General features: G+C 40.7%; 1 protein-coding gene and 1 long non-coding RNA gene across 10 annotated transcripts in view; one reads left to right on the forward strand and one right to left on the reverse strand.

Moving 5' to 3' along the window:
• Positions 1-7,455, reverse strand: part of LOC117197597 (vesicle-associated membrane protein 8-like) — a 31,508-nt gene extending 24,053 nt beyond the window's left edge. Inside the window, exons 1-3 of one of the 4 annotated variants that reach the window (XM_033410012.2) lie at positions 7,222-7,371; positions 6,665-6,769; positions 2,247-2,317 (exon numbers count right to left, since the gene is read on the reverse strand). In XM_033410012.2, coding sequence (XP_033265903.1) covers positions 2,247-2,317; positions 6,665-6,721 — 128 coding nt within the window. In that variant the 5' untranslated portion in view covers positions 6,722-6,769; positions 7,222-7,371. Of the gene's footprint in view, positions 1-2,246; positions 2,318-6,664; positions 6,770-7,221 lie in introns of all 4 variants that reach the window. The other 3 variants (XM_049709416.1, XM_033410013.2, XM_033410011.2) reach the window with 3 other exon arrangements.
• The window catches only part of LOC117197598 (uncharacterized), a 53,606-nt gene that overhangs the window by 23,876 nt on the left and 7,125 nt on the right, over positions 1-22,605 (forward strand). The window lies entirely within an intron of this gene.

The following is a 22,605-nucleotide window of genomic DNA, read 5'->3' on the forward strand; positions in this document are numbered from 1 at the left end:
TATGAGAATGAGGCATCTCAAAAATAGGTAGAAAAGATAATCCCAGGGGCAGAAAACTTAAGATATGTGCCCCTTCAATATAAATCCTTGATATCATATCATGAATACAATATGCTACAAATATTTTTAATGATGATATTAATTGACATGCATAATATCCACTAGGAAAATGTTTTTATTTTTAAATAGGGAGGAGTCTTCACAGGAAAAGAGTTGCTAATTCTGTCATCTCTCCAAAAGTTATATATGTGTTCTAAATTGATACTGGATGTGATTTTAAATTTATGCTTAGTGTGTTATTGGTAACACTCAGAAACCATCCTTAAATATTAAAAATCTTGAATACCTGATGACTAGGATATATTGTTAACTGACAAATGCAAGATGGAGAAAAGTGTGTATGATGTACTGCAATTTATATATCAGTCTCATTTCCTAACATAAGGGAAGTACAAATATATGTATGTGTCTCTTATAGAAAAAAAAAAAAAGGAAAATGATAAACTAAGAACTTATTCGAAATGGTTACCTACATAGAGGGAGAGAGAGTAGTGTGAAGAAAGCAATGAAAATTAGACTTTGTGAAGGAAACTCATTTTGTAGATTTGACTTTGGAGCCATATAAATGTTTTACATAATTATAAAATGTTATTAAATCAAACTTTAAAGAGTGCAATCCTTAAAAATAAAAAACAAAATAATAAAAAAAAGAACTTAACTTTATATCAAGTCACCCAAGCAAGAGATGGTGGCAGAGGTTGTCAGATTCTGAATATGTTTGGAAGGTAAAGACAACAGGATTTGCTGATGGGCTGGGTTTGGAAGTAAAAGAGACCAAAGTCAAGGATCCCGAAGGTTTTAGGCCTGAGGAACTGGAAAGGTGGTATGTGGAAGACTGCAGGAGGCGTGGCTTTGGACAGAAGTTTGAGATGCCCATCAGACATCCAACAGATATGTGGAATGAGCAGCTGGATATACAAGTCTGGAGTTCAGGGAAGAGGTCCTCAAAAGATTCAAACTAGAATGTTCAATATAGGTAAGCCAAGAGTAGACGAGGAAAGAATCTCTTTTTGATAACATTCCAGCTAACAAATGATAACAAAACTAGAATGTCACCATTATGCAACCCCCAATAAATTAATGGCTCTAGGGTGTAGGCAATGAATATCAATGGCTACTAGCATGCCAAAAGGAGATATAAGCAGGTATTTTATACCGTCTGATGAAAAAACACCTGCAGTCTTGCCAAAGGGATTAGGCCACTGGATCCAGCCACTTGGACCATGGTGAACTGCATTTTGAATATGCAATCAGCAAAACCAGACTGAGCGAAACTCTATAGGCCCTTCAACAATAAATTGTAAGGAAAGAAAAGGGGTGGAGGGGGAATATGTGGATTAAAGAGACTTAAAAGACACCAAATTAAAAAATGGGCAGAATTGGGCTCTTGTGCCTGAGGATGCTTATTTAGGTACTGAGGCAATGAAGAAACAGGATAAGTGACTGCTACAGAATTTGGAACGGTGGTTGATTTGGGGGGGAGGGAGGAAACTGTGAATGGGGCAGGATACATGGTAGGGAGTTTTGGGGATACCTGGCAGTGTTCTATTTTTTGGCTTAGATGGTAGTTGCAGTTGGTTGGGGGAGGTCCTTTGAGAAACTTCATAAAACTATACATTTGCTTGATGTGGCTTTTGTATTATTTTACAATATAAAGGTTAAAACACACCTCGTCTTAAAAGGACAATGATGAGTCTAAAAATAATAGATCTCTCTTATTCCCCACCTGTTTTACCAGCAAAATATTTACTTGGGACATTACATAGTTTAATCCATACCATGTGATGTCCCAAGTAAAGTAGAGTGATGTTATTAAAGATATTTTCAAGTGGAAGTTTCCTTTTTTATTAATGAAATATTTTGGGAATAACTAAAAAGGTATGGAGAATAAGATAACAGGAACACTTGTAGACCTACCATTCAGTCAAAATGTTACAGATACAATTAATGTCCCCTGTATACCCTTCCTCAATTTCTCCTCCCTTCTCTTTTGCAGAGGTAACCACTATCTTGAATTTAATGTTCATCATTCTCATTCATGATTTTATACTTTTACATATAGAAGTTCTCCTTTCTGAGAGTTCAGTCAAGAGTCTGTATAAGAAATATTTTTCCCCATGTCATTATCACTGTAATTATCAGCTGGTAATGATTAAAAAATAGACTTTTATTAGAATATACCTTACCTTCCCATTTGAATTATGGTCTTTGGTTCAGCTCTAAGAAGCACTAGTTTAAGCACTGTTGCCGCTGCTTCCTAAAAATAAATTGTCAGCATTTATTTTGTAGAAGATTGTAGTGTCTTTTATTACTCATCTGCTTAATTTACCAATGTTCTGTTTAGTTTATTAAGGAACAACTGTTTACTAGGAGAACTAATGGGTGGTTATTCATAATGCATGGTAAGAGGCAAGTTATCATGAAATGTTCATATGAATATGAAGGAAAATATTAAAATCACATATACATATACTTTGTGTATATACATATAAGTGTGCAAATATAAGTTGCACTAATTAGTCCTTTTCACAGCACATTATTAATATGACTGGGAAGATATTTGACTAATCAAATATCTTTTCAGTGACTTCTACGAAGCTATACATAAAATGTTACTGGATTAAAAGTATTCAGCTTTTAGTCTTTGAATAACCTACGCAGTCTTCTTTTTTTTAGATTAAGATAAAATTTTTATTCATTATTATTCACTGACATCTTTCTATTAAACAAATAATTGCTAAGATCCCTTCTACTTATTTCTTTTTTTTTGTTTGTTTGGCTGCGTTGGGTCTTTGTTGCGGTGCGCGGGCTTTCTCTAGTTGCGGCGAGTGGGAGGTAACTCTTCGTTGTGGTGCGTTGGCTTCTTGTTGCGGTGGCTTCTCTTGTTGCAGAGCATGGGCTCTAGGCATGCAGCCTTCAGTAATTGCAGCACGTAGGCTTAGTAGTTGCAGCACGCGGGCCCTACAGTGCACGGGCTTCAGCAGTTGCGGCGTGTAGGCTCCAGGCACATGGGCTCAGTAGTTGTGGTTTGCAGGCTCTAGAGCACAGGCTCAGCAGTTGTGGCGCATGGGCTTAGTTGCTCCGCGGCATGTGGGATCTTCCCGGACCAGGGATTGAACCCGTGTCCCCTGCATTGGCAGGAGAAGTCTTAACCACTGTACCACCAGGGAAGTCCCTACTTGTTTCTTATAAGGCTCATTCTTTGGGAGAAAATTTGCAAGGTATTATGATTATCCATAATACCTTAAATACAGTTAATTATATGGAATCCCACTAATTGACTTTAGAAGTGTGAAAGGAACCTGAAAGTTACCTAAGAAGACTTGAGTAGCCACACTCCTGATTAACTTTTCATTTTCAAAAAATGACACTTGAAATAAAAACTTTTTGGGAGAGAAAAGCTTGTTATTAATGGTAGAGAGTAAAACTTGAAATTCTTGGTATTACCAGAAAAATCCAGGCAATATTCTCTAGGAAACGATTTCCTAAGAAACATTAAGGGAATTAAGAGAAAACATAATCTTTCAGTTACTCTATTCTCATCACTGGAACATATTCCCCTACCCTTCCCAAAGTGTCCCTTTTAGAGTATATAAACTATGAAATCACAGAAACATGTGAAACAAAGCAAATGGCAACGTGAGGCAGTAAAATAATTGACACACTGGACTGTAGTGCCATTTCTGGAGTTGAAGTGCTGCACAACCTAAGAAAATGAGTTGTCTGGGTCTGTTTCCTTGTGTGAAGAATGAAAGGATTGGGTAAGATGATCTCTGCGGTCCTGTCCAGTTCCATTTGATTTCATGATTAAGCTTTGGTAGATACTAATATTTTCTAATGAGTATAAAATATTTGTGACATTAATATTTAGCACTGAAGGAAGATATGATAGAACTGTGCCTTAAAGCTCCTTCTCCCTGGTCAGCCTTCCACACAGCAGTCATTCCAGACTTTTAATCCTGTCCCCCAACTGCATACTGCTCCACCACCTTCCACTTTCTTACTTCCTTGCATGCTTCATAAAGAGAGGCCAATGGGCTTATAAACTCCTTCAACTTTCTCTCTCCCTTCATAATTAATGAAGTAGTTATTGAGAACATACTATGTCCAGGCATTGTCCACTGTAAGGACAGAGTTGAAGACAGTCCCTGTCCTGAAGGAGTCCGATGGCAGAGACAGATAAGTAAAAGAAGATTCCAGTTCAACCTGGCAAGTAGTTGGTAAAGGGATGTAAATTAGCCTGGGCATAGAGAAGGCTTCAAGGAGGAATTGAGAAACATCTCAGAGCACAGAAGAGGTGACACTGCTAAAAAATGGAGACAAGTGGGTTCCGGGGAGAGGGAACAGGAGATTGGAAGGGAGATCTTGGTGAGACTGGAGAGCAGCATGAAGTTCAGGATGGCTGGAGCACAGGGACAGCTGGGGAAGAGAAGGAGGTAATCATGGAAAAGCCCTACCAGGGAGGGCTGTGAATGCCAGGCTAAGGACTATGAACTTTACAATGAAAGTAATCAGGTGCCATCCAATGATTTTAAGCAGGGGAGTGACAGGATCATATTTGCTTTTAGGAACAATCCTCTGAGCAGCAGTGTGGAGGCTGGTTTTGAGAGGGACAAGGCTAAGGTCTGGGAGATGAGTTAGGAGGGTATCTTCAATAACCCTGGTGAGAAGTAACAAGGGCCTTGATGAAGATGTGGTTCAGAAACAAGGAGATGGATTCAAGATGTACTCAGGAGATGGAACTGATAAAACTTGGTGGCAAAGAACACATTTGAGAGTGCAGAAGAGGGAAAAATGAAAGATGACTCCCAGTTTCCAGCTTGAATGGCTTAGTAGAGCTATGCGGCAAGATTAGAAATACATGAGGAGGAATCAGCTAGGAAAGAATTAATTTAGTGCTGGACATGATATGCTTGAACTTCTCCTATTAGGCAATCTACTCGTGCAAAGAGATTACCTTGAAAGCAGATTTGGCAGTGATCAAAATAAAGGTGTCCATTTGTGTGAACAAATGTGTCAAGTTAAAAGAGGACTAAAGTTAGAACCCTGAAGAACATGGCATTCAAGGGACTGGCACAGAGGAGAGCCTCAGAAGGAGACTAAATTCCATGTCTATATCCATACCTCCTCCTTTCCCCAAGACAGCATTCCTCTAAACCAAGGCCATGTCTATATCCATACCTCCTCCTTTCCCCAAGACAGCATTCCTCTAAACCAAGGCTCACATCTCTACTGCCACACTGGATCCATCCCTTTGTGCTCCTTCAGGTCTTGCTCTAACCAATAATCACTGCCCCTTATATCTTCAACCTCTTCTCCTCTCCATTAGCCTATATTCAGGTGAAGGTTTTCCCTGTATTAAAAAATGAGGCCCTTTCCTGGACCATACTTCTTCTAGCTTTCACCCTCTCTCATTCCCCTTCTAAATTCTTGAAAGAACAGTCTAACTTCACTCTCTCTACTTCCTGGTCTCCGTTCACTTGGCCTAAAGCCATCTGGATTCTTCTGCCTCTACCTCCACCACTATCAGTAGGATCACTTAACATTTCCTAATTGTCAGTCCAATGAACACCTCTTGGATCTTGTTCAACTTCTCTGGGTCATGAGACATTCTTGTAATTTTCTTCTCTCAGCTTTCAGAATACCACTGCTCTCATTTGGTGACCAGCCTCTCTATTCTATTCTTAACAGTGTTCTGCCTTTTGGTACTCCTTTCTTCTCACTTGGGCACTCTTACCCACTTCTACCATCTTTAACTGTTAGCCCTGACCCTCTGACTGCTACCTATTGGAGCTTTTAATGACTTAAATCTTTTGGGAATAAGATGGAGGAATAAACACACAAACAGATTGGCTATTTCCAACCGGCAACAAAATTCAACCTGTCCCAAATTGTACTTTCCGCCCTTGCATTTCCTCTGACTTCTTCCCCCAGAATCCTGCCTCCATCTGTAGTTTCCATCTTGTTTAATGCCACCTAAGAAAAAAATTTGACAAATCTTCACATTGTACACCTTAAACTTACAAAATGTTATATGCCAATTGTATCTCAATAAAGCTGGGGAAAAAAGATTAAAAAAAACAAAAAGAATCATCCTAGGCATGGCCCTGTTCCCTATCCTACATATCCAGCCAGTCATTAACTCCTGAGGATTAGTTTGCAAAGTCTCTTTAGGATCTGCCCACTCCTCTCCTTCTTCACTGTCATTGCCTTAGCTCAGGACTTTAGATCTCCTAGATAAACTATAACACCACCATCCAAACTGGTTCTCTTCCCTCCAATCCCCCTTCTGTATTGTAACCAGACCAAAATTTCTAGTAAATGGATCAGATCTTGCTATTCCTCCATTTATAAATCTTTAACCGCTCCCTGGTTTCCCTTGGATAAGAGAACAAACTGAATATAGGACCTTGCATCAACTATTCTCTGTCCACTTTTCTGACCTCAGCTTTAGCTCCTATATACTGCGATCCTGTGCTCTAGCCACACTGAGGTTCTTGCGGCTCCCCCAAACACGCCATTCTGTTCCCTCTGCATGGAGTCCCCATTCCCTTTTTCTGGGGCAGGCTAATGCTCACTCTTGTAATACTTTTAAGCCAAGTACCTCCTCTGTGGTTGGCAAGCAGTCACCCATCCTGAGAGCTACAGGAGCAATCTCCATCTCCCGCCATTGAAATACTTTTTACATTGGAGGAGAACGAATGAAGCCCTTGGGTATAAAAGGACAATGTGCTCATCAAGGGACAGCTCCAGGCGCCGTCTTCTCTTCTTTGTTGCATTCCCCTACACCTTTACCCCGGGATTTTGCAACTAAAACACGTTCAATAAATGTGTGTTGAACTCCAGGCCATTTCTCCGCGGGGGAGATAAAATCTTTAAAGGTCTCCGGAATTAAACGTGACTGCAAATCTCAAGTATGTCACGTGCAGCACCAACCCTAACCCCTGGGCGGCGCACTTGCGGCTCGGCCGGCCGGGAGCGCTAGTGGCTCACGCCGGGGATTCACCATCTCGCAGGCTAGGCCGTACGCAGGGGCGGGCCTCAAGCCTCAACAGCCCGCTCCGGGCAGCCCCTCGGCGCTCCGTCCTGAGGGGCGGGTCCAGTGGGCGCCACCCTCGAAAAGTGGAGCCTACGAAGGCTGAGGTGACGACCCAGGGGTACCTGATAAGAGCCGCCGGTTAGGGTCAGCTCCGCTAGGACCGCTCGGCCATTTGCAATGCAGCTGTAGGCGATCGTCATAGTGGGCGAACTAGAGAAGTACAGGTTCCCGCCGGACCTAACCGCCCGCGACAGTCTCGGGACACTGACTGGGGCGTGGCTCCGGGAGGGGCGGTGTCTGCGCAGGCGCGAGGAGCGATTGATTGGCAGGGAGGGAGGCGGGGCCCTCCCTTACCTGGGCTGAAACTGTGACGAGATCGGGCAAAGTCTCTGGAAAAACTGGCTTTGGTTAAGTGAAGTCTTTCTTCGTAGTCATCCTTAAAATCATTTAGGAGCCAGTTACTTCACAGTGTTTACTTACGTAGGATTCATTCTCAATCTAGGACATGTAAAATAATAGACCTTGATTTAAAATGAGATTCATTCATGAATTCAACAAGTACTGGCTGAACTCCCACTGTGCGCTCCCTAAGTGCTTGGACTAACAGGTATGCAAAAAGATAGGTTCCAGACCCTGACTTTTAGGAGTTCATGTTCTAGTAGTGGTCACAGAGGCACATGTAGACAAGTGCCAATCTCAAGTGACAGGTGTGCACTATGATTGAAAGATAAACTAATCGCACAAGTTGGAGCGGAGGCTGCTAATTCTCCCTGGGAGAGGGAGCAAAGCTTTCAAAGTCACTGTCCGATGGAGAGGGTGGGTTGGAATTCTCTTAAATGGGGACGAAAGGTAGGACAGTCTAAGCAGAGGGAACAGCTCTGTGAAGGCTTGGAAGAAGGCAGGCGGGTTCAGGGAATGGATGTGAGTGTGTGGTAGAGGAAGGGTGTGTGGTGGAGTGGGTAGGAGATGAGAAGGGTAGGAGTGGTAGAATGACTTGTTATCCTAGACCTCGAGTTTCTTGACAAGAATTTTTAAAAGTGCTTCAGATAAGCTTAGATATTTTCTTTTCTTTTTTTTTAACATCTTTATTGGAGTATAATTGCTTTACAATTGTGTTAGTTTCTGCTGTATAACAAAGTGAATCAGCTATACGTATACGTACATCCCCATATCTCCTCCCTCTTGCGTCTCCATCCCACCCTCCCCATCTCACCCCTCTAGGTGGACACAAAGCACTGAGCTGATCTCCCTGTGCATAAGCTTAGATATTTTCATTAGCAAGACATTGTGGTAGAGTTGGAAGAAGTCAGACACACTTGGATCCAAAATATAGGCATTGCCATTTACTCTGTGCCTTTATTGTAACTTAACTCTCTGAGACTCGGTTTGCTAATTTATAAAATAGGGATAGTTCTCAAGTTTAAATTAAGTAATTATGCAAAATACTTAGCATACCATAGATATGTAGTTGCAATCTTTAGTATGATAAATACATTAATGACAATTACTTTCTTGCTTCCAATGGTGTAACTTTAAAGGAAAAACAGTCAATGTCCTTATGGGGTGCCTGGCAGGAGGTGAAGACAGGTAGTTGACTGAGTTTATTTTAACCCAGTACAATCAAATTGTATTTGACAAGCAAGCAGCAAAACTGGTCTGGACTGTAGGGCTTGAGAAAAATGCCTTGTTGAATCATTTTATATAAAGGAAATCTTGAACCAATGTGTCTTATCAACTTAGAGATAATATCTCGTGTTACAGGTGGGTTGACTGAATTACAAGCATTGGTCACATTACTTATATGTGGGAAAATGAAATATGTTAATTCTGAGGTAATGCACTGGTATATTCTTGCTTGCTGTAAAAATAAGCTTAGTAAACTTGGCCACATTGCGTTGCTCCTTCTGTTTAGTAAATAGTGGAGCTGAAAGCCACAGGGCAATGAAGTCATGAGCTGTAGTAACAACAACAAGCATCGGATAATTGGAGAGGTGTATATGGGACTGTCCCCCTCTTGGGCTCACCTTGTCATATTAAAACAATCCTGTGAAGCTAGTGTGGTGGGTCAACTTTGCACAGCCCACAAATTCTGGCCTACAGCAACGTAAAACATAAATTATAACACTACTCGACCTTTCTCGTGAGCCTCATGTTACCTGATATCTGAGCTTAATCTAGTCAGTGCGAGGTGTCCTCAGTGAACTCAGAATTTCCCCCTTCCCTTCTTTCTACACGGCGGAGGGGGGGCATCTATGTCTGTGAGGAACTTGGTGGAGGGGAGATCTCCTGAGTCATGATCTTCATCTCTCTAAGGTGGCATCTGCTGCTAATGTTTGTTTTCTGTCTGTGGTCATCAGTTCACATGCTCTACTTGGAACCTGCAGGCTCCCTTATGCACTCTGGCTCTCTCTCAACCGCTTTTGTGGCCCTCTTAGGGGCAAAGGAAACTTTCTGCTGCTCCCTCATGGCATTCTGAGGCTTTGGGAGGTTCAAGAGTCTGTCTCAGGACTCTGGCCAACACAGCATGCTGCCACCCCTCCTGTCATGCTGTCAGGCTGTTGTCATGGGGGAGCAGCTCTCAGACTTTACCTCACCTGGGAAGCAAGCCCTTGGATTCCCAGTTGGCTGAGAGTCTTCTCATCCCACACTCCATCACCCCTCATCTCCGGGGCTCGGTGGCTGGATTGCTTCCTATGGACCCTCTGCCCTCCTCCAGCATGGGGAGACTCCAGCAGGCCCAGGTGGGGAGATGCCCACCCTTCAGGCATTCTTTGCAATTTGTGGCATTACTGTTGGCTTCTGCTGTCGCAAACCTTTTCTTTCCATGGACTCTCTCTTTAGGGAGTTTCCAAAATGTATTTTGAGAGATTTAGAGCTGAGAATCTTTTCCTTCTCTCCCTGCTCTTCATCCTCTGTACCTCCTCCACCTCCTCCTCCATTTTCTTTGTTTTCTATTTTTTTTTTTTTTTTGCGGTATGCGGGCCTCTCACTGCTGTGGCCTCTCTCGTTGCGGCTCCGGACGCGCAGGCTCAGTGGCCATGGCTCACGGGCCCAGCCGCTCCGCGGCATGTGGGATCCTCCCGGACCGGGGCACGAACCTGTGTCCCCTGCATCGGCAGGCGGACTCTCAACCACTGCGCCACCAGGGAAGCTCTGTTTTCTATTTTTATGCAAAAGGAATAATTGAGATTAAAACCCACAGCAGGTAATATAAAACAGCACAGGTATTTCTGTCGTTCCCTTGATAGTTAGGCAAAATCTTGAGGGTGGAGCAGAAAGAGAAGATGGACCCCTGGGAAGGAGAAGGGGGACATTTCACTTTTGTCCATTTATTTTAAAACAAGCTTTTAGACCTCATGACTACTTTCATGGACCAGCAAATCTACCGTCATTGCTTTTTAGAGACTAGCATCTCAGAAGGAAAAGTCACTAATTTTGAATCATCCAATTTCTTAGGTCACTAGAGAGTTTCCGAATATTCCACAAGCTGGGGACTTTCAAGCACTCACTAATTCAAGATGCTTCTTGTAAAGTATTAAGTTCTCTTGTAAAGGACTATTCTTTTACTTATTGTTGTTTTTCAAAAATGGAAATATTTTTATAGTTTTTTTTCTTGTAGTGTTCACTTGTGAACAGTGATCACTGTTGAAATTCAAACAATACAGCAGTAAAAGTCTCCTTACCATCCCATGAAAATAACCATTGCAGTAATCTAATTTATATTTCTTTTCTTTGTTATGCCTTTTATATTTAACATCAATGAATAACATATTTTCTGAACTCTGTTTTTTTTGTTTTTGGCCGTGAGGTGCTGTATGCAGGATCTTAGTTCCCGGCCAGGGATCAAACCTGTGCCCCCTGCAGTGGAAGCAAGGAGTCTTTAACCACTGGACTGCCAGGGAAGTCCCTGTTTTGTTTCAGTTTATTTATTTATTTAATTTATTTATTTTTGGCTGCATTGGGTCTTTGTTGCTGCTCGTGGGCTTTCTCTAGTTGCGGTGAGTAGGGGCTACTCTTTTTTTTTTTTTTTTTAAATTTAAATTTATTTATTTATTTATTTATTTTGCGGTACGCAGGCCTCTCACTGTTGTGGCCTCTCCCGTTGAGGAGCACAGGCTCCAGACGCGCAGGCTCAGCGGCCATGGCTCACGGGCCCAGCCGCTCCGCGGCATGTGGGATCTTCCTGGACCAGGGCACGAACCCGTGTCCCCTGCATCGGCAGGCGGACTCTCAACCACTGCGCCACCAGGGAAGCCCCGGGGCTACTCTTCACTGCAGTGCATGGGCTTCTCATTGCGGTGGCTTCTCTTGTTGCAGAGCACGGGCTCTAGGCGCACGGGCTTCAGTAGTTGTGGCTCATGGGCTCAGTGGTTGTGGCTCGCAGGCTCTAGAGCGCAGGCTTAGTAGTTGTGGTGCACGGGCTTAGTTGCTCTGCGGCATGTGGGATCTTCTCGGACCAGGGCTTGAACCCATGTCCCCTGCATTAGCAGGTGGATTCTTAACCACTGAGCCACCAGGGAAGCCCTGTTTTGTTTTTAAAATTAATAATACATTGTTCTTTGACTATTATATATCTCTCAAATATTTTCATCTGAAGTTTACCATTTTCTTTTTGGTGTCTATTCTTTTCCAGACATTTTTGTTTCTTACCTCGTCAAACATGTCAGTATTTTTTTATTATGATCTTGGACCTTAGTGGCATGTTGTGCAAGGCTTCCTTTTCTATCTCCATATAAAAATATTGCCTTATTTTTTTTTCTGTTTCTTTTGCTTATTGTTTAAATCTTTAATCCACCTGGAATTCGTTTTTTTGTCTCTTGAAAGGTAGGAATTTGTGTTTTCCCAAATGTACAGCCAGTTGTTTTGTACCACTTACTGACTACTTTCCCCACTAGTTTTTCTTTGTTTTGTTTTGTCTTTTTTAAATTTATTTGGAGGCACCGGGTCTTAGCTGCAGCACGCGGGATCTTTAGTTGTGGCATGCATGCAGGATCTAGTTCCCTGATGAGGGATCTAACTTGGGCCCCCTGCTTTGGGAACTTGGAGTCTTTACCACTGGACCACCAGGGAAGTCCCTCCTCATTAGGTTGAAATGCCACTTTTACCACAGACTAAATTCCCACATGTACATTGTTAATTAGATTTTAGAGTTGATGTATAGGTCTATTTCTGTGCTGATATCACAGTGATTCAATAACGGATTCAATAAAGCAAATTTATTTTTTAAATTTAACAAATTGGAGAGAATTAATATATTTGCAATATTGAGTCTTTTCAGCCAGGAACATCGGTTGACTTTCTATTTGTTCTATGTTATATCTTCCTATAAAAGCTCTGTAAGTTTCTTCATAAAGGCTTGACAAATTTTTAAATGTTTATTCTGGGGTACTTTGGGTGCTCTTGTTAGTGGAATTTGTTTTCCATTATGTTTTCAAACTAGCTGTTTCTGGCGTGTGGAAAATCTGTTGGCTGCATTTAATTTATTTGCATGTAGCTCCTGCTCCATTATATTGTAAACTCCTTAAGGCGAGGGCCCTCCGTAATGCTTTGCTCAATATGAACATGACGTAGGATACTATTGTTGACCGTCATATTAGGCTTTTCCATTATACTCAGTGACCAAGTGGAGGGGAACCTCAGGTAGCAGTGATATTTGTGAAAACTGGATCATGATCGAGACAGTGGGGAGAGATTGAAGGGACCTTGGAGTCAAGCAGACCTGGACTTGAATGCTGACTTTGCCACGTTCTGGTTGTGTAATCTTGGCATCTCCGAACCTCAGTTTCTTCCTTAGGCTCATCTCTGAACCTAATTCACAAAATGAGCTAACATATAAAGCATTTTGTGACTGGCCGCCAGCAGATGTTCCACGATGGATGGTTGTTATGATCATTATGAGTCCATATTGTCATGTAACCAAATCTATCCAATAAGAGGCACATTTAAGAAGGCATGGTCTGGTATATTGAATGGATTCTTATTTATTTACCTACCTATTTAGTTATTTATTTTTAAATTTTTTGGGGGGGATTTTTTTGTTGTTGTTCAAACAGAAAGTCACAAAAATTATAATCATCCTCATCAGTTCACTCAGTCCCATGTAATTAATTTTTTTTCATCCTGATCGTTTGTTAGCACTTTTATGAGTTTATCAGTTTTCCATTAGAGTTCTGAAAATGCTTATTCATTCAGTTCAGCAGTATAGTCAGTTACCAGAAACCTGTACTTGTTGAGTCTTTTCCATCAATTCCTTGAAGATGAAACCCTTTTATAGGAACATATTTGCAGAAGCATCAGAGTACACCCAGAACTGTCTGTAAATGACAAAAGACTTTAAAATGACCACGGTTAAAGATTTGATGAAAGTTCATAATAATGCAATTGACAAGGAAATTTAGTTATTTCTGAGATATACATTCTAAAGTAATAACTAGAATTATGACTTATAACATTATACCAGAACATATAAGATTTTTAGAAATTTCATCTAATGTCTGAAACATTTATATTAACATATTTCCATACAAATAACCCAAAGAAAGTTTAGTATTAGTTGTTTTTTTGTTTGTTTGTTTTTCTATGCTGCAGGTTCTTATTAGTCATCAATTTTATACACATCAGTGTATACATGTCAATCCCAATCGCCCAATTCAGCACACCACCATCCCCACCCCACCACAGTTTTCCCCCCTTGGTGTCCATACGTCTGTTCTCTGCATCTGTGTCTCAACTTCTGCTCTGCAAACCGGCTCATCTGTACCATTTTTCTAGGTTCCACATACATGCGTTAATATACGGTGTTTGTTTTTCTCTTTCTGACTTACTTTACTCTGTATGATAGTCTCTAGATCTGTCCATGTCTCAACAAATGACTCAATTTCGTTCCTTTTTATGGCTGAGTAATATTCCATTGTATATATGTACATCTTCTTTATCCATTCGTCTGTCAATGGGCATTTAGGTTGCTTCCATGACCTGGTTATTGTAAATAGTGCTGCAATGAACATTGGGATGCATGTGTCTTTTTGAATTATGGTTTTCTCTGAGTATATGCCCAGTAGTGGGATTTCTGGATCATATGGTAAATCTATTTTTAGTTTTTTAAGGAACCTCCATACTGTTCTCCATAGAGGCTGTATCAATTTACATTTCCACCAACAGTGCAAGAGGGTTCCCTTTTCTCCACACCCTCTCCAGCATTTGTTGTTTGTAGATTTTCTGATGATGCCTATTCTAACTGGTGTGAGGTGATACCTCATTGTAGTTTTAATTTGCATTTCTCTAATAATTAGTGATGTTGAGCAGCTTTTCATGCGCCTCTTGGCCATCTGTATATCTTCTTTGGAGAAATGTCTATTTAGGTCTTCTGCCCATTTTTGGATTGGGTTTTTTGTTTCTTTAATATTGAGCTGCATGAGCTGTTTATATATTTTGGAGATTAATCCTTTGTCTGTTCATTCGTTTGCAAATATTTTCTCCCATTCTGAGAGTTGTCTTTTCGTCTTGTTTATGGTTGCCTTTGCTGTGCAAAAGCTTTGAAGTTTCATTAGGTCCCATTTTGTTATTTCTGTTTTTATTTCCATTACTCTAGGAGATGGATCAAAAAAGATCTTGCTGTGATTTATGTCAAAGAGGGTTCTTCCTATGTTTTCCTCCAAGAGTTTTATAGTGTCCGGTCTTAAATTTAGGTCTCGAATCTATTTTGAGTTTATTTTTGTATATGGTGTTAGGGAGTGTTCTAATTTCATTCTTTTACATGTAGCTGTCCAGTTTCCCCAGCACCACTTACTGAAGAGACTGTCTTTTCTCCATTGAATATCTTTTTTATTTTTTTAATACAATTATCCATTTTATTTATAGGCATTTACTTATTAAGGAAAGATACTAAAGAGCACTAGACCAACTGTGAAATCACTTAGAGAGTTCTATGAGAGCAGAAACCATATGGACTATTTCCATTTCATCCTACCACCACTATACGCCCCCCCACCTCAGGACCTGTGACTTAAAGATTTTTTTTTCACACACAGAGGTTATTCTAAACATAGTGATTGCAGACTGCAACAACAAGGCTGTAACTCTAGACTCTTACTCCATGAATATATTGTGGCTTTTTGTTCTTAAGATATATTTCCAAGATGAAATGGCCTAAATTGCTTATATATTATAATTAAACCCAACAATCACTTTGCATTGAGAAAGCTAAGTAATTTTCTATTAAACAGTAAATAGGCTTAAAATGACCTTTGGGATTGGAAGGGCTCAAACTGATAAAATGGAAAGTTACAGCCTATCTTAGTTTCCCATAATCTCTTAGTGTTATTCAAAAGCAATGCTTAAGTATACATAGTAAGGGAAATAAACAATTATAGAGAAAGAAGAGAAAAAATGAGGGTGGTTAAAAATTAGCCTACATTAAAAGAATTTTAATATCCTGCATTTCATGCATCTGTAATGAAACCACAATTTTGTAGGTGTTTCATTCTTTTAAGATGAGAAGGTTTTTAATATGTATTTGGACAAGGAATGATATCTATATCCATATATCTATATTTATATATAGATATATATGCTGGTTTTTAAATGGGAAGATAAGCTATATTGACATAGTGAAGAATGTGCCACTTTGGGCAAAACAGAAGGGCTGAATGGAAAAAGCATTTAAATTTAAATCAGTAAACTACACTTCTGGTTCTAACACAAACTGTGTAATCCTAAACAGCTCAACCTAACTCTTTGTAGGTCCTTTTCTTCTCTTGTGTTTCCCACTTAGAGAAGTTCCTTTAGCATTTGTTGTAGAGCTGGTTTGGTGGTGCTGAATTCTCTTAGGTTTTGCTTGTCTGTAAAGCTTTTGATTTCTCCATCGAATCTGAATGAGATCCTTGCCAGGTAGAGTAATCTTGGTTGTAGGTTCTTCCCTTTCATCACTTTAAGTATATCATCCCTTCTGGCTTGTAGCGTTTCTGCTGAGAAATCAGCTTTTAACCTCATGGGAGTTCCCTTGTATGTTGTTTGTTGTTTTTCCCTTGCTGCTTTCAATAATTTTTCTGTCTTTAATTTTTGCCAATTTGATTACTGTGTGTCTTGGCATTTTTCTCCTTGGGTTTATCCTGTATGGGACTCTCTGTGCTTCCTGGACTTGGGTGGCTATTTCCTTTCCCATGTTAGGGAAGTTTTCGACTATAATCTTCAAATATTTTCTTGGGTCCTTTCTCTCTCTCTTCTCCTTCTGGGACCCCTATAATGCGAATGTTGTTGCATTTAATGTTGTCCCAGAGGTCTCTTAGGCTGTCTTCATTTCTTTTCATTCTTTTTTCTTTAGTCTGCTCCACAGCCGTGAATTCCACCATTCTGTCTTCCAGGTCACATATCCATTCTTTTGCAGCAGTTATTCTGGTATTGATTCCTTCTAGTGTATTTTTCATTTCAGTTATTGTATTGTTGGTCTCTGTTTGTTCTTTAATTCTTCTAGGTGTTTTTTCTTTAATTCTTCTAGGTCTTTGTTAAACATTTCTTGCATCTTCTTGATCTTTGCCTCCATTCTTTTTCCGAGGTCCTGGATCATCTTCACTATCATTATTCTGAATTCTTTTTCTGGAAGGTTGCCTATCTCCACTTCATTTAGTTGGTTTTCTGGGGTTTTATCTTGTTCCTTCATCTGGTACATAGCCCTCTGCCTTTTCATCTTGTCTATCTTTCTGTGAAAGTGGTTTTTGTTCCACAGGGTGCAGGATTATAGTTCTTCTTGCTTCTGCTCTCTTCCCTCTGGTGGACGAGGCTATCTAAGAGGCTTGATGGGAGGGACTGGTGGTGGGTAGAGCTGGGTGTTCCTCTGGTGGGCAGAGCTCAGTTAAACTAATCCACTTGACTGTTGATGGGTGGGGCTGGGTTCCCTCCCTGTTGGTTGTTTGGCCTGAGGCAACCCAACACTGGAGCCTACCTGGGCTCTTTGGGGGGGCTAATGACAGAGTCTGGGAGGACTCACGCCAAGGTGTACTTCCCAGATCTTCTGCTGCCAGTGTCCTTGCCTCCATGGTGAGCCACAGCCACCCCCCTCCTCTGCAGGAGACCTTCCAACACTAGCAGGTAGGTCTGGTTCTGTCTCCTCTGGGGTCGCTGCTCCTTCCCCTGGGTCCCAATGCGCACACTACTTTGTGTGTGCCCTCCAAGAGTGGAGTCTCTGTTTCCCCCAGTCCCGTCGAAGTCCTGCAATCAATTCCAACTAGGCTTTAAGGTCTGATTCTCTAGGAATTCCTCCTCCCATTGCCGGACCCCCAGGTTGGGAAGCCTGACGTGGGGCTCAGAACCTTCACTCCAGTGGGTGGACTTCTGTGTTGTAAGTGTTCTCCAGTCTGTGAGTCACCCACCCAGCAGTTATGGGATTTGATTTTACTGTGATTGCGCCTCTCCTACCGTCTCATTGTGGCTTCTCCTTGGTCTTTGGGTGTGGGGTATCTTTTTTGGTGAGTTCCAGTGTCTTCCTGTCGATGATTGTCCAGCAGCTAGTTGTGATTCTGGTGTTCTCGCAAGAGGGAGTGAGAGCACATCCTTCTACTCCGCCATCTTGGTTCCTTCTCTCCCGAATTGATTCTTTATAGATTCAGTGAACATATTGGAATCATCATTCAAGGCACATGTTACAGAAAATTTCTAAAATTCTTCCTTTTGAGAAATGTGCTGTATGTTGGTCTCCCTTCTCTAACTTGTAAGTTTCCTGAGAGTAGAGGCCAAGTATTATTAATTTTTAAATCTTTAGTGCCTTGCAATTGTGGACACAATATAGGTGGGCTGCATTTCATAGTATGAAGTATAATAATTTATTTTATAGTTCCCTTTTTATCATCCCCCCCAGCTTTTTGTTGTTGCTGATACAGAAGAAGTTGAACTCTCATCTTTGCTAGGAAGTGTAGCTAAGTTTAAGAGAGGATATGCAGATGGCAAAGATGTCTGTAGGCCACCCAAATGTAACTTTTATGGGGCAGTTGGTTTTAAATCTAACTGCTGGTCAGGGCCAGCAGAGGGCGCACAGAGCACAGCTTTGAAGGAGAAAGCTGACTACAGCTGTGCTGGGGAAGAATTAAAAAAAGGCCACTCAGGGCATTTGCAGAAGAAGGAAATGAGAGCTAGGAAGAAGGCCGTTCCTCGTTTTCATTCTCATCTGCTATTGTAACTCATTCAGGTCCAGACAGGTCTGTTCTCCTCTTTTCTTTGGCCCTTGCTCAGCAGGTTTTCACAACCCTTCCCTTTCTTCTACTTAATTACACAGGCAGACCCGCAAGTGCCGTCAGGTTCTCCAGGCTGGTTTCTCTTTTAGTCAGGTCGGTTACTTAGCTCAGATTTGGGGGATGGACATTGGTGAGGGTTCCAGAAAAACACTGACGAACCCAGAAGCCTCACTTCACCATCCCCACTGAATAAAGCCATTTGGGGGTACTTACAGGGTAGAAATGAGGGCTGGAGTTGGGTTCTTCTCTGCATGAGGAACTGAAGAGGCAAATGAGAGCAGACAGGAAAGGTTATGGGGAGTGGGGACAAAATGCTTTATTGTCTCGCATAAGAAGGTCTGTGGCGGGTACAGAGCCACCCGTGACATGCTCCAACCACATACAAACTAACATAAGCCAGCGTTTCTCAACTTTTTCTGTGGAATGCTAGGATATTAATAGGTGTTATGTGGGAATAAAATCTGTGATCAAATAAGTGTGTGGAAACTCTGGGTTAAAAAAACTGAACCGGTTCCTCTACTGTGGGAGTCCTTAGATCCTTTGGTAGGCTAATTAATATGGTTTGTGAATCTCTGGCAGAAAGGGATGTGATGTGAGATTTCCCAAACTTATGTGGACTGAACCTTTTTAACAAACAATATCTATGGGATGAGTATTCTATGAATTACCCTTGGAAAGTGCAGAAATAGACTTGTCTAGTGTTTAGGAAATTAGGCAGTTACTCCATGAAATACTTTAACAAGTAGCCATGAAGCTCTTTAAAAAGGACAGTGTTTTCTTCAAAAGACTCTTGTGGCTTCCCATTCCTATTGAGGGAGGTGTGCAGGGATGAGTGGAGTGCTGAAGGAAGGAATATCAGAATTTCAAGTGGGTTTTTTGAAATTTCTCATGTCCCTTACTACCCTTCCTCCTCAGATATTCTGATACCGTCCTCACTACCTCATTCCCATATTTGAGGATCTCTTGAATTGTGTGCCATTGCTGGCACTGGGAGCGATTGCATCCCTCAAGTGCATTGGAAGAGAGAAAACGGTTGTGAACTGTTGTCCTACAGGCGGAGTCCAAAATTCTCTGCCTGTTGTTTAAGGTTTTCTGTTGGCTTCTTAAACCCCAGTATCTCCCTAAGTTTAACCTTCTTCTCCTTCCCACATTATTTACCACTATAGTCTGCTCACTGATCTGACATCATATTATGCTGATTCTGGGCTGGAAGCTCTTGGACATATAATCTTTCCCCACATTCTCCTAATTCCTCTTCCATCCTTCAAAATCCAGCTTAAGTGTTACTTCCTTCAGAGGGCTCCAGTTATCTACCAGCCTACACCACTTATGTTTTACAATATTGGTTTCAGCCATTAATTGCAGATAGCTAATTTTTTGTTAACAAATCTGTTGGGTTTAAAAAAGTTTATAAAGTGACTGTTTGGATGTAGAGCACATTCCTCTGCAGAAATATTGTAACTGAGTCAAGGTGTATTTGAAATAGAAAGAGTAGAAGACAATCTCTAGTGATTAAACAAAACAGGGAATTAATAAGATTGAATTAGCTTACTCTCATTTATCTTAGTGCTGGTGTAAGGAAGAGCAGGTTTAATTAAAGGGCGATGAAGAGGTGTTGGAAATTAGTGGGTATTCTGCATGGGCCTCATGGGACAATTTCACAGAAGACTTAGACTCTTTGTTATGTCTTCATTACTTCACAACTCCTAACTCTTCATTCCCATGATGCTGGGGTCTGGCTACTAGTGCTTTTATATTTAGCTGTGGTTTGGATCACTTTTGGCTTAAAAAAGGTTATGGGAGAATGTCAGCAAAAATGGCAGAAAAAAGGACCTCCAAAGAGTTTCCCCTCCTTAAGAGCAATGAAAAAACTGTCAAAAATATTCAGAATCACCTTTTTTAGAACTCTAGAAATTAACCAAAGGCTTGTAGTAACCCAGGAATTGTTTATTCAAGAAAAATGGCTGAATCTTGGTATGAACAGTGAGCTCTGTGGCATTTTAACTTGCCATAGTCCACCCCTCACCCACTTTCCAGCTATGTAATAGCCTTAAAAATTAACAGCCCACATTTCTGGGCAGCTTGGCAGCCACCAGAGAGGGCAAAATGTATATGGGACTTATTCAAAGCCTCATTCTTATAGAATTGTTATTATCTGGTTTGTCTGGTGGTTCCCTGGGAGACTTCACTTACGAGGCTAGCTCAGGGCTCACTCAATGCTAAAAATCTTCTCCTCCCACAGGGGGCATTGTCAAGAACAATTAAAGGCAAAGAATTTAACTTTGCAGGTGCCTAAGATGGATAGCAGTTGGGGGAAATGGTAGACTAGCATTATGGTGAATGCACTGTTCATAGGGGCTTTGAAAAGCTCTGAAATATTCTTGGTAATTTAGAAGACCATGTACATGGAAGAGCTGTGAGCATGCTTAGAAAAGACCTGAGAAGGCCCTAAGCTCGCGTTCCTAATTGACCACACGGTTCTATGCAAGCAGGAAGTGAAGGCTAAGATGGAGTCATAAACTGAGTTTTAAAGGCATGCTCCAGTATCGACACAGAGACACTCATAGCAAAATCTGGGAGACTGATTGGTTCCAGGCGTTAAAGGAAATTTCTGTCTAATCATTAGCTCACTAATGAGTTAACCAAGTAGAGACACTAACATGGCAAAGAATGTAGACTTTACAGAATTAGTTCAGGAAAGTCACTAAACAAATAGCAACAACTGTAACAAGTGGTAGCAACAACAAACGGTGTAGGTAGTGTGAGCAAAATAAGCCTCAATAAATTTAAAAGTATTGAAATAATTACAAAATATATTCTCTAATCACAATTCAATAAAATTAGAAACCAATTACAGAAGAAATTTTGCAAAACTCAAAATATGTGAAAATTAAATAACATACTCCTAAAATAACCAATGGGTCAAAGAAGAAATCACCAGAGATATTCCCTCATACTTTGACATGAATGAAAATGAAAACACAACATGCCAAAATATAGGATGGAGCTGAAACAGTCTTTAGAGGGAAATTTATAGAAATAAAGATCCTAAATACAAATTCTATAAACAAATAAATACAGAAGGCATGTTCTCATGGTGATAGCAGAGGAGCAAGAACAAATAAACTCAATCAAGCTCTTTCCAAGGCTCTGCTTGTGTTACATCTACTAATATCCTGTTGGCCAAAATAAATTACATGCCTGAGCCAGAGTGAAGGAGAGGGGCACAACGCACTCCCCACAGTGGAAGGGCCCTGGTGCTCTTCACTGTATTATGCTTCTCTGTAATGTTGCTTGTTTCCATGTCCCTGCTTTTGAAGTAGGCATAGAATTATAAAAATGCAAGATAAAAGCAGTGAAAACCATGTTGCTTTCATTCTTCAAGATCTGTGGTTGTGAATTACTACTTAGTATGAGTTCAAATGTTAGAAAACTCTTTTAATCATGTATTCTAATCATTGGTGTCCATGGAGGAAAATATTTAACCTGTTGTTACACATTCTCTGATCAGCAGTGTCGGTTCTGTTCAGATGTCATCGTTTAAATGGGACTGGAAAATGATTCATTAATATGGCTTATTTTGAGATTGTCCATCTTAAAGTAGTGAGTTCTACTGGGGTTCTATTTATTAGCCCGGAATTAATAACTCTTCACTAACCTGTGAAGTTGGAGGATGGATTTGGAAAAAGGCTGAATATTGTATCATATAAACCGATTTTTGTATTGTCCACTTGGTGGTAGAGTGGATTTTAGAAAGCAGCGCGAAGAGTAATGAGGCAAGTAAAAGAGAAATAGAATCTCATGAATTTCTAGCCATGAGAAAAATGGAGCATACACTTTTAGTAGGTATTCTTCTAGGCAGCATCATTACTTTTATTAAAGTATAAAAGATAATGTAATCCAGGGTAGGTATGTTCATATAATAGTTTTCTTGTTTTGTTTTGTTTTGTTTTTTTTGCTAAGCAGGTATGATAATTCCATTTCCCAACACATCAGATGAAGCAACTTGCTTACTGGTTAGAGTTCAGTGCTCAGAAATATAGATTTCAGAGACTGTCAATTTGGGTAATCCTAAACATCATTTAATCTTTATTATTATTTTTTTAATTTAGAAAATCCTTGTGTAAAGTAACACTCCTCATACAATATGGTCTAAGTCCTTCTTCCTTAAAGCATGGTTTCCATGCTTTAAGCAACACTTGGCAACACTGGCATCACTTGGGAACTTGTTAAAAGTGCAGAATCTTGGCCCTCACCCCAGATCTGCTGAATTAGACTGCA

Source organism: Orcinus orca, chromosome 4 (genome assembly GCF_937001465.1).
Source record: "Orcinus orca chromosome 4, mOrcOrc1.1, whole genome shotgun sequence".
In the NCBI taxonomy this organism is placed as follows: Eukaryota; Metazoa; Chordata; class Mammalia; order Artiodactyla; family Delphinidae; genus Orcinus; species Orcinus orca.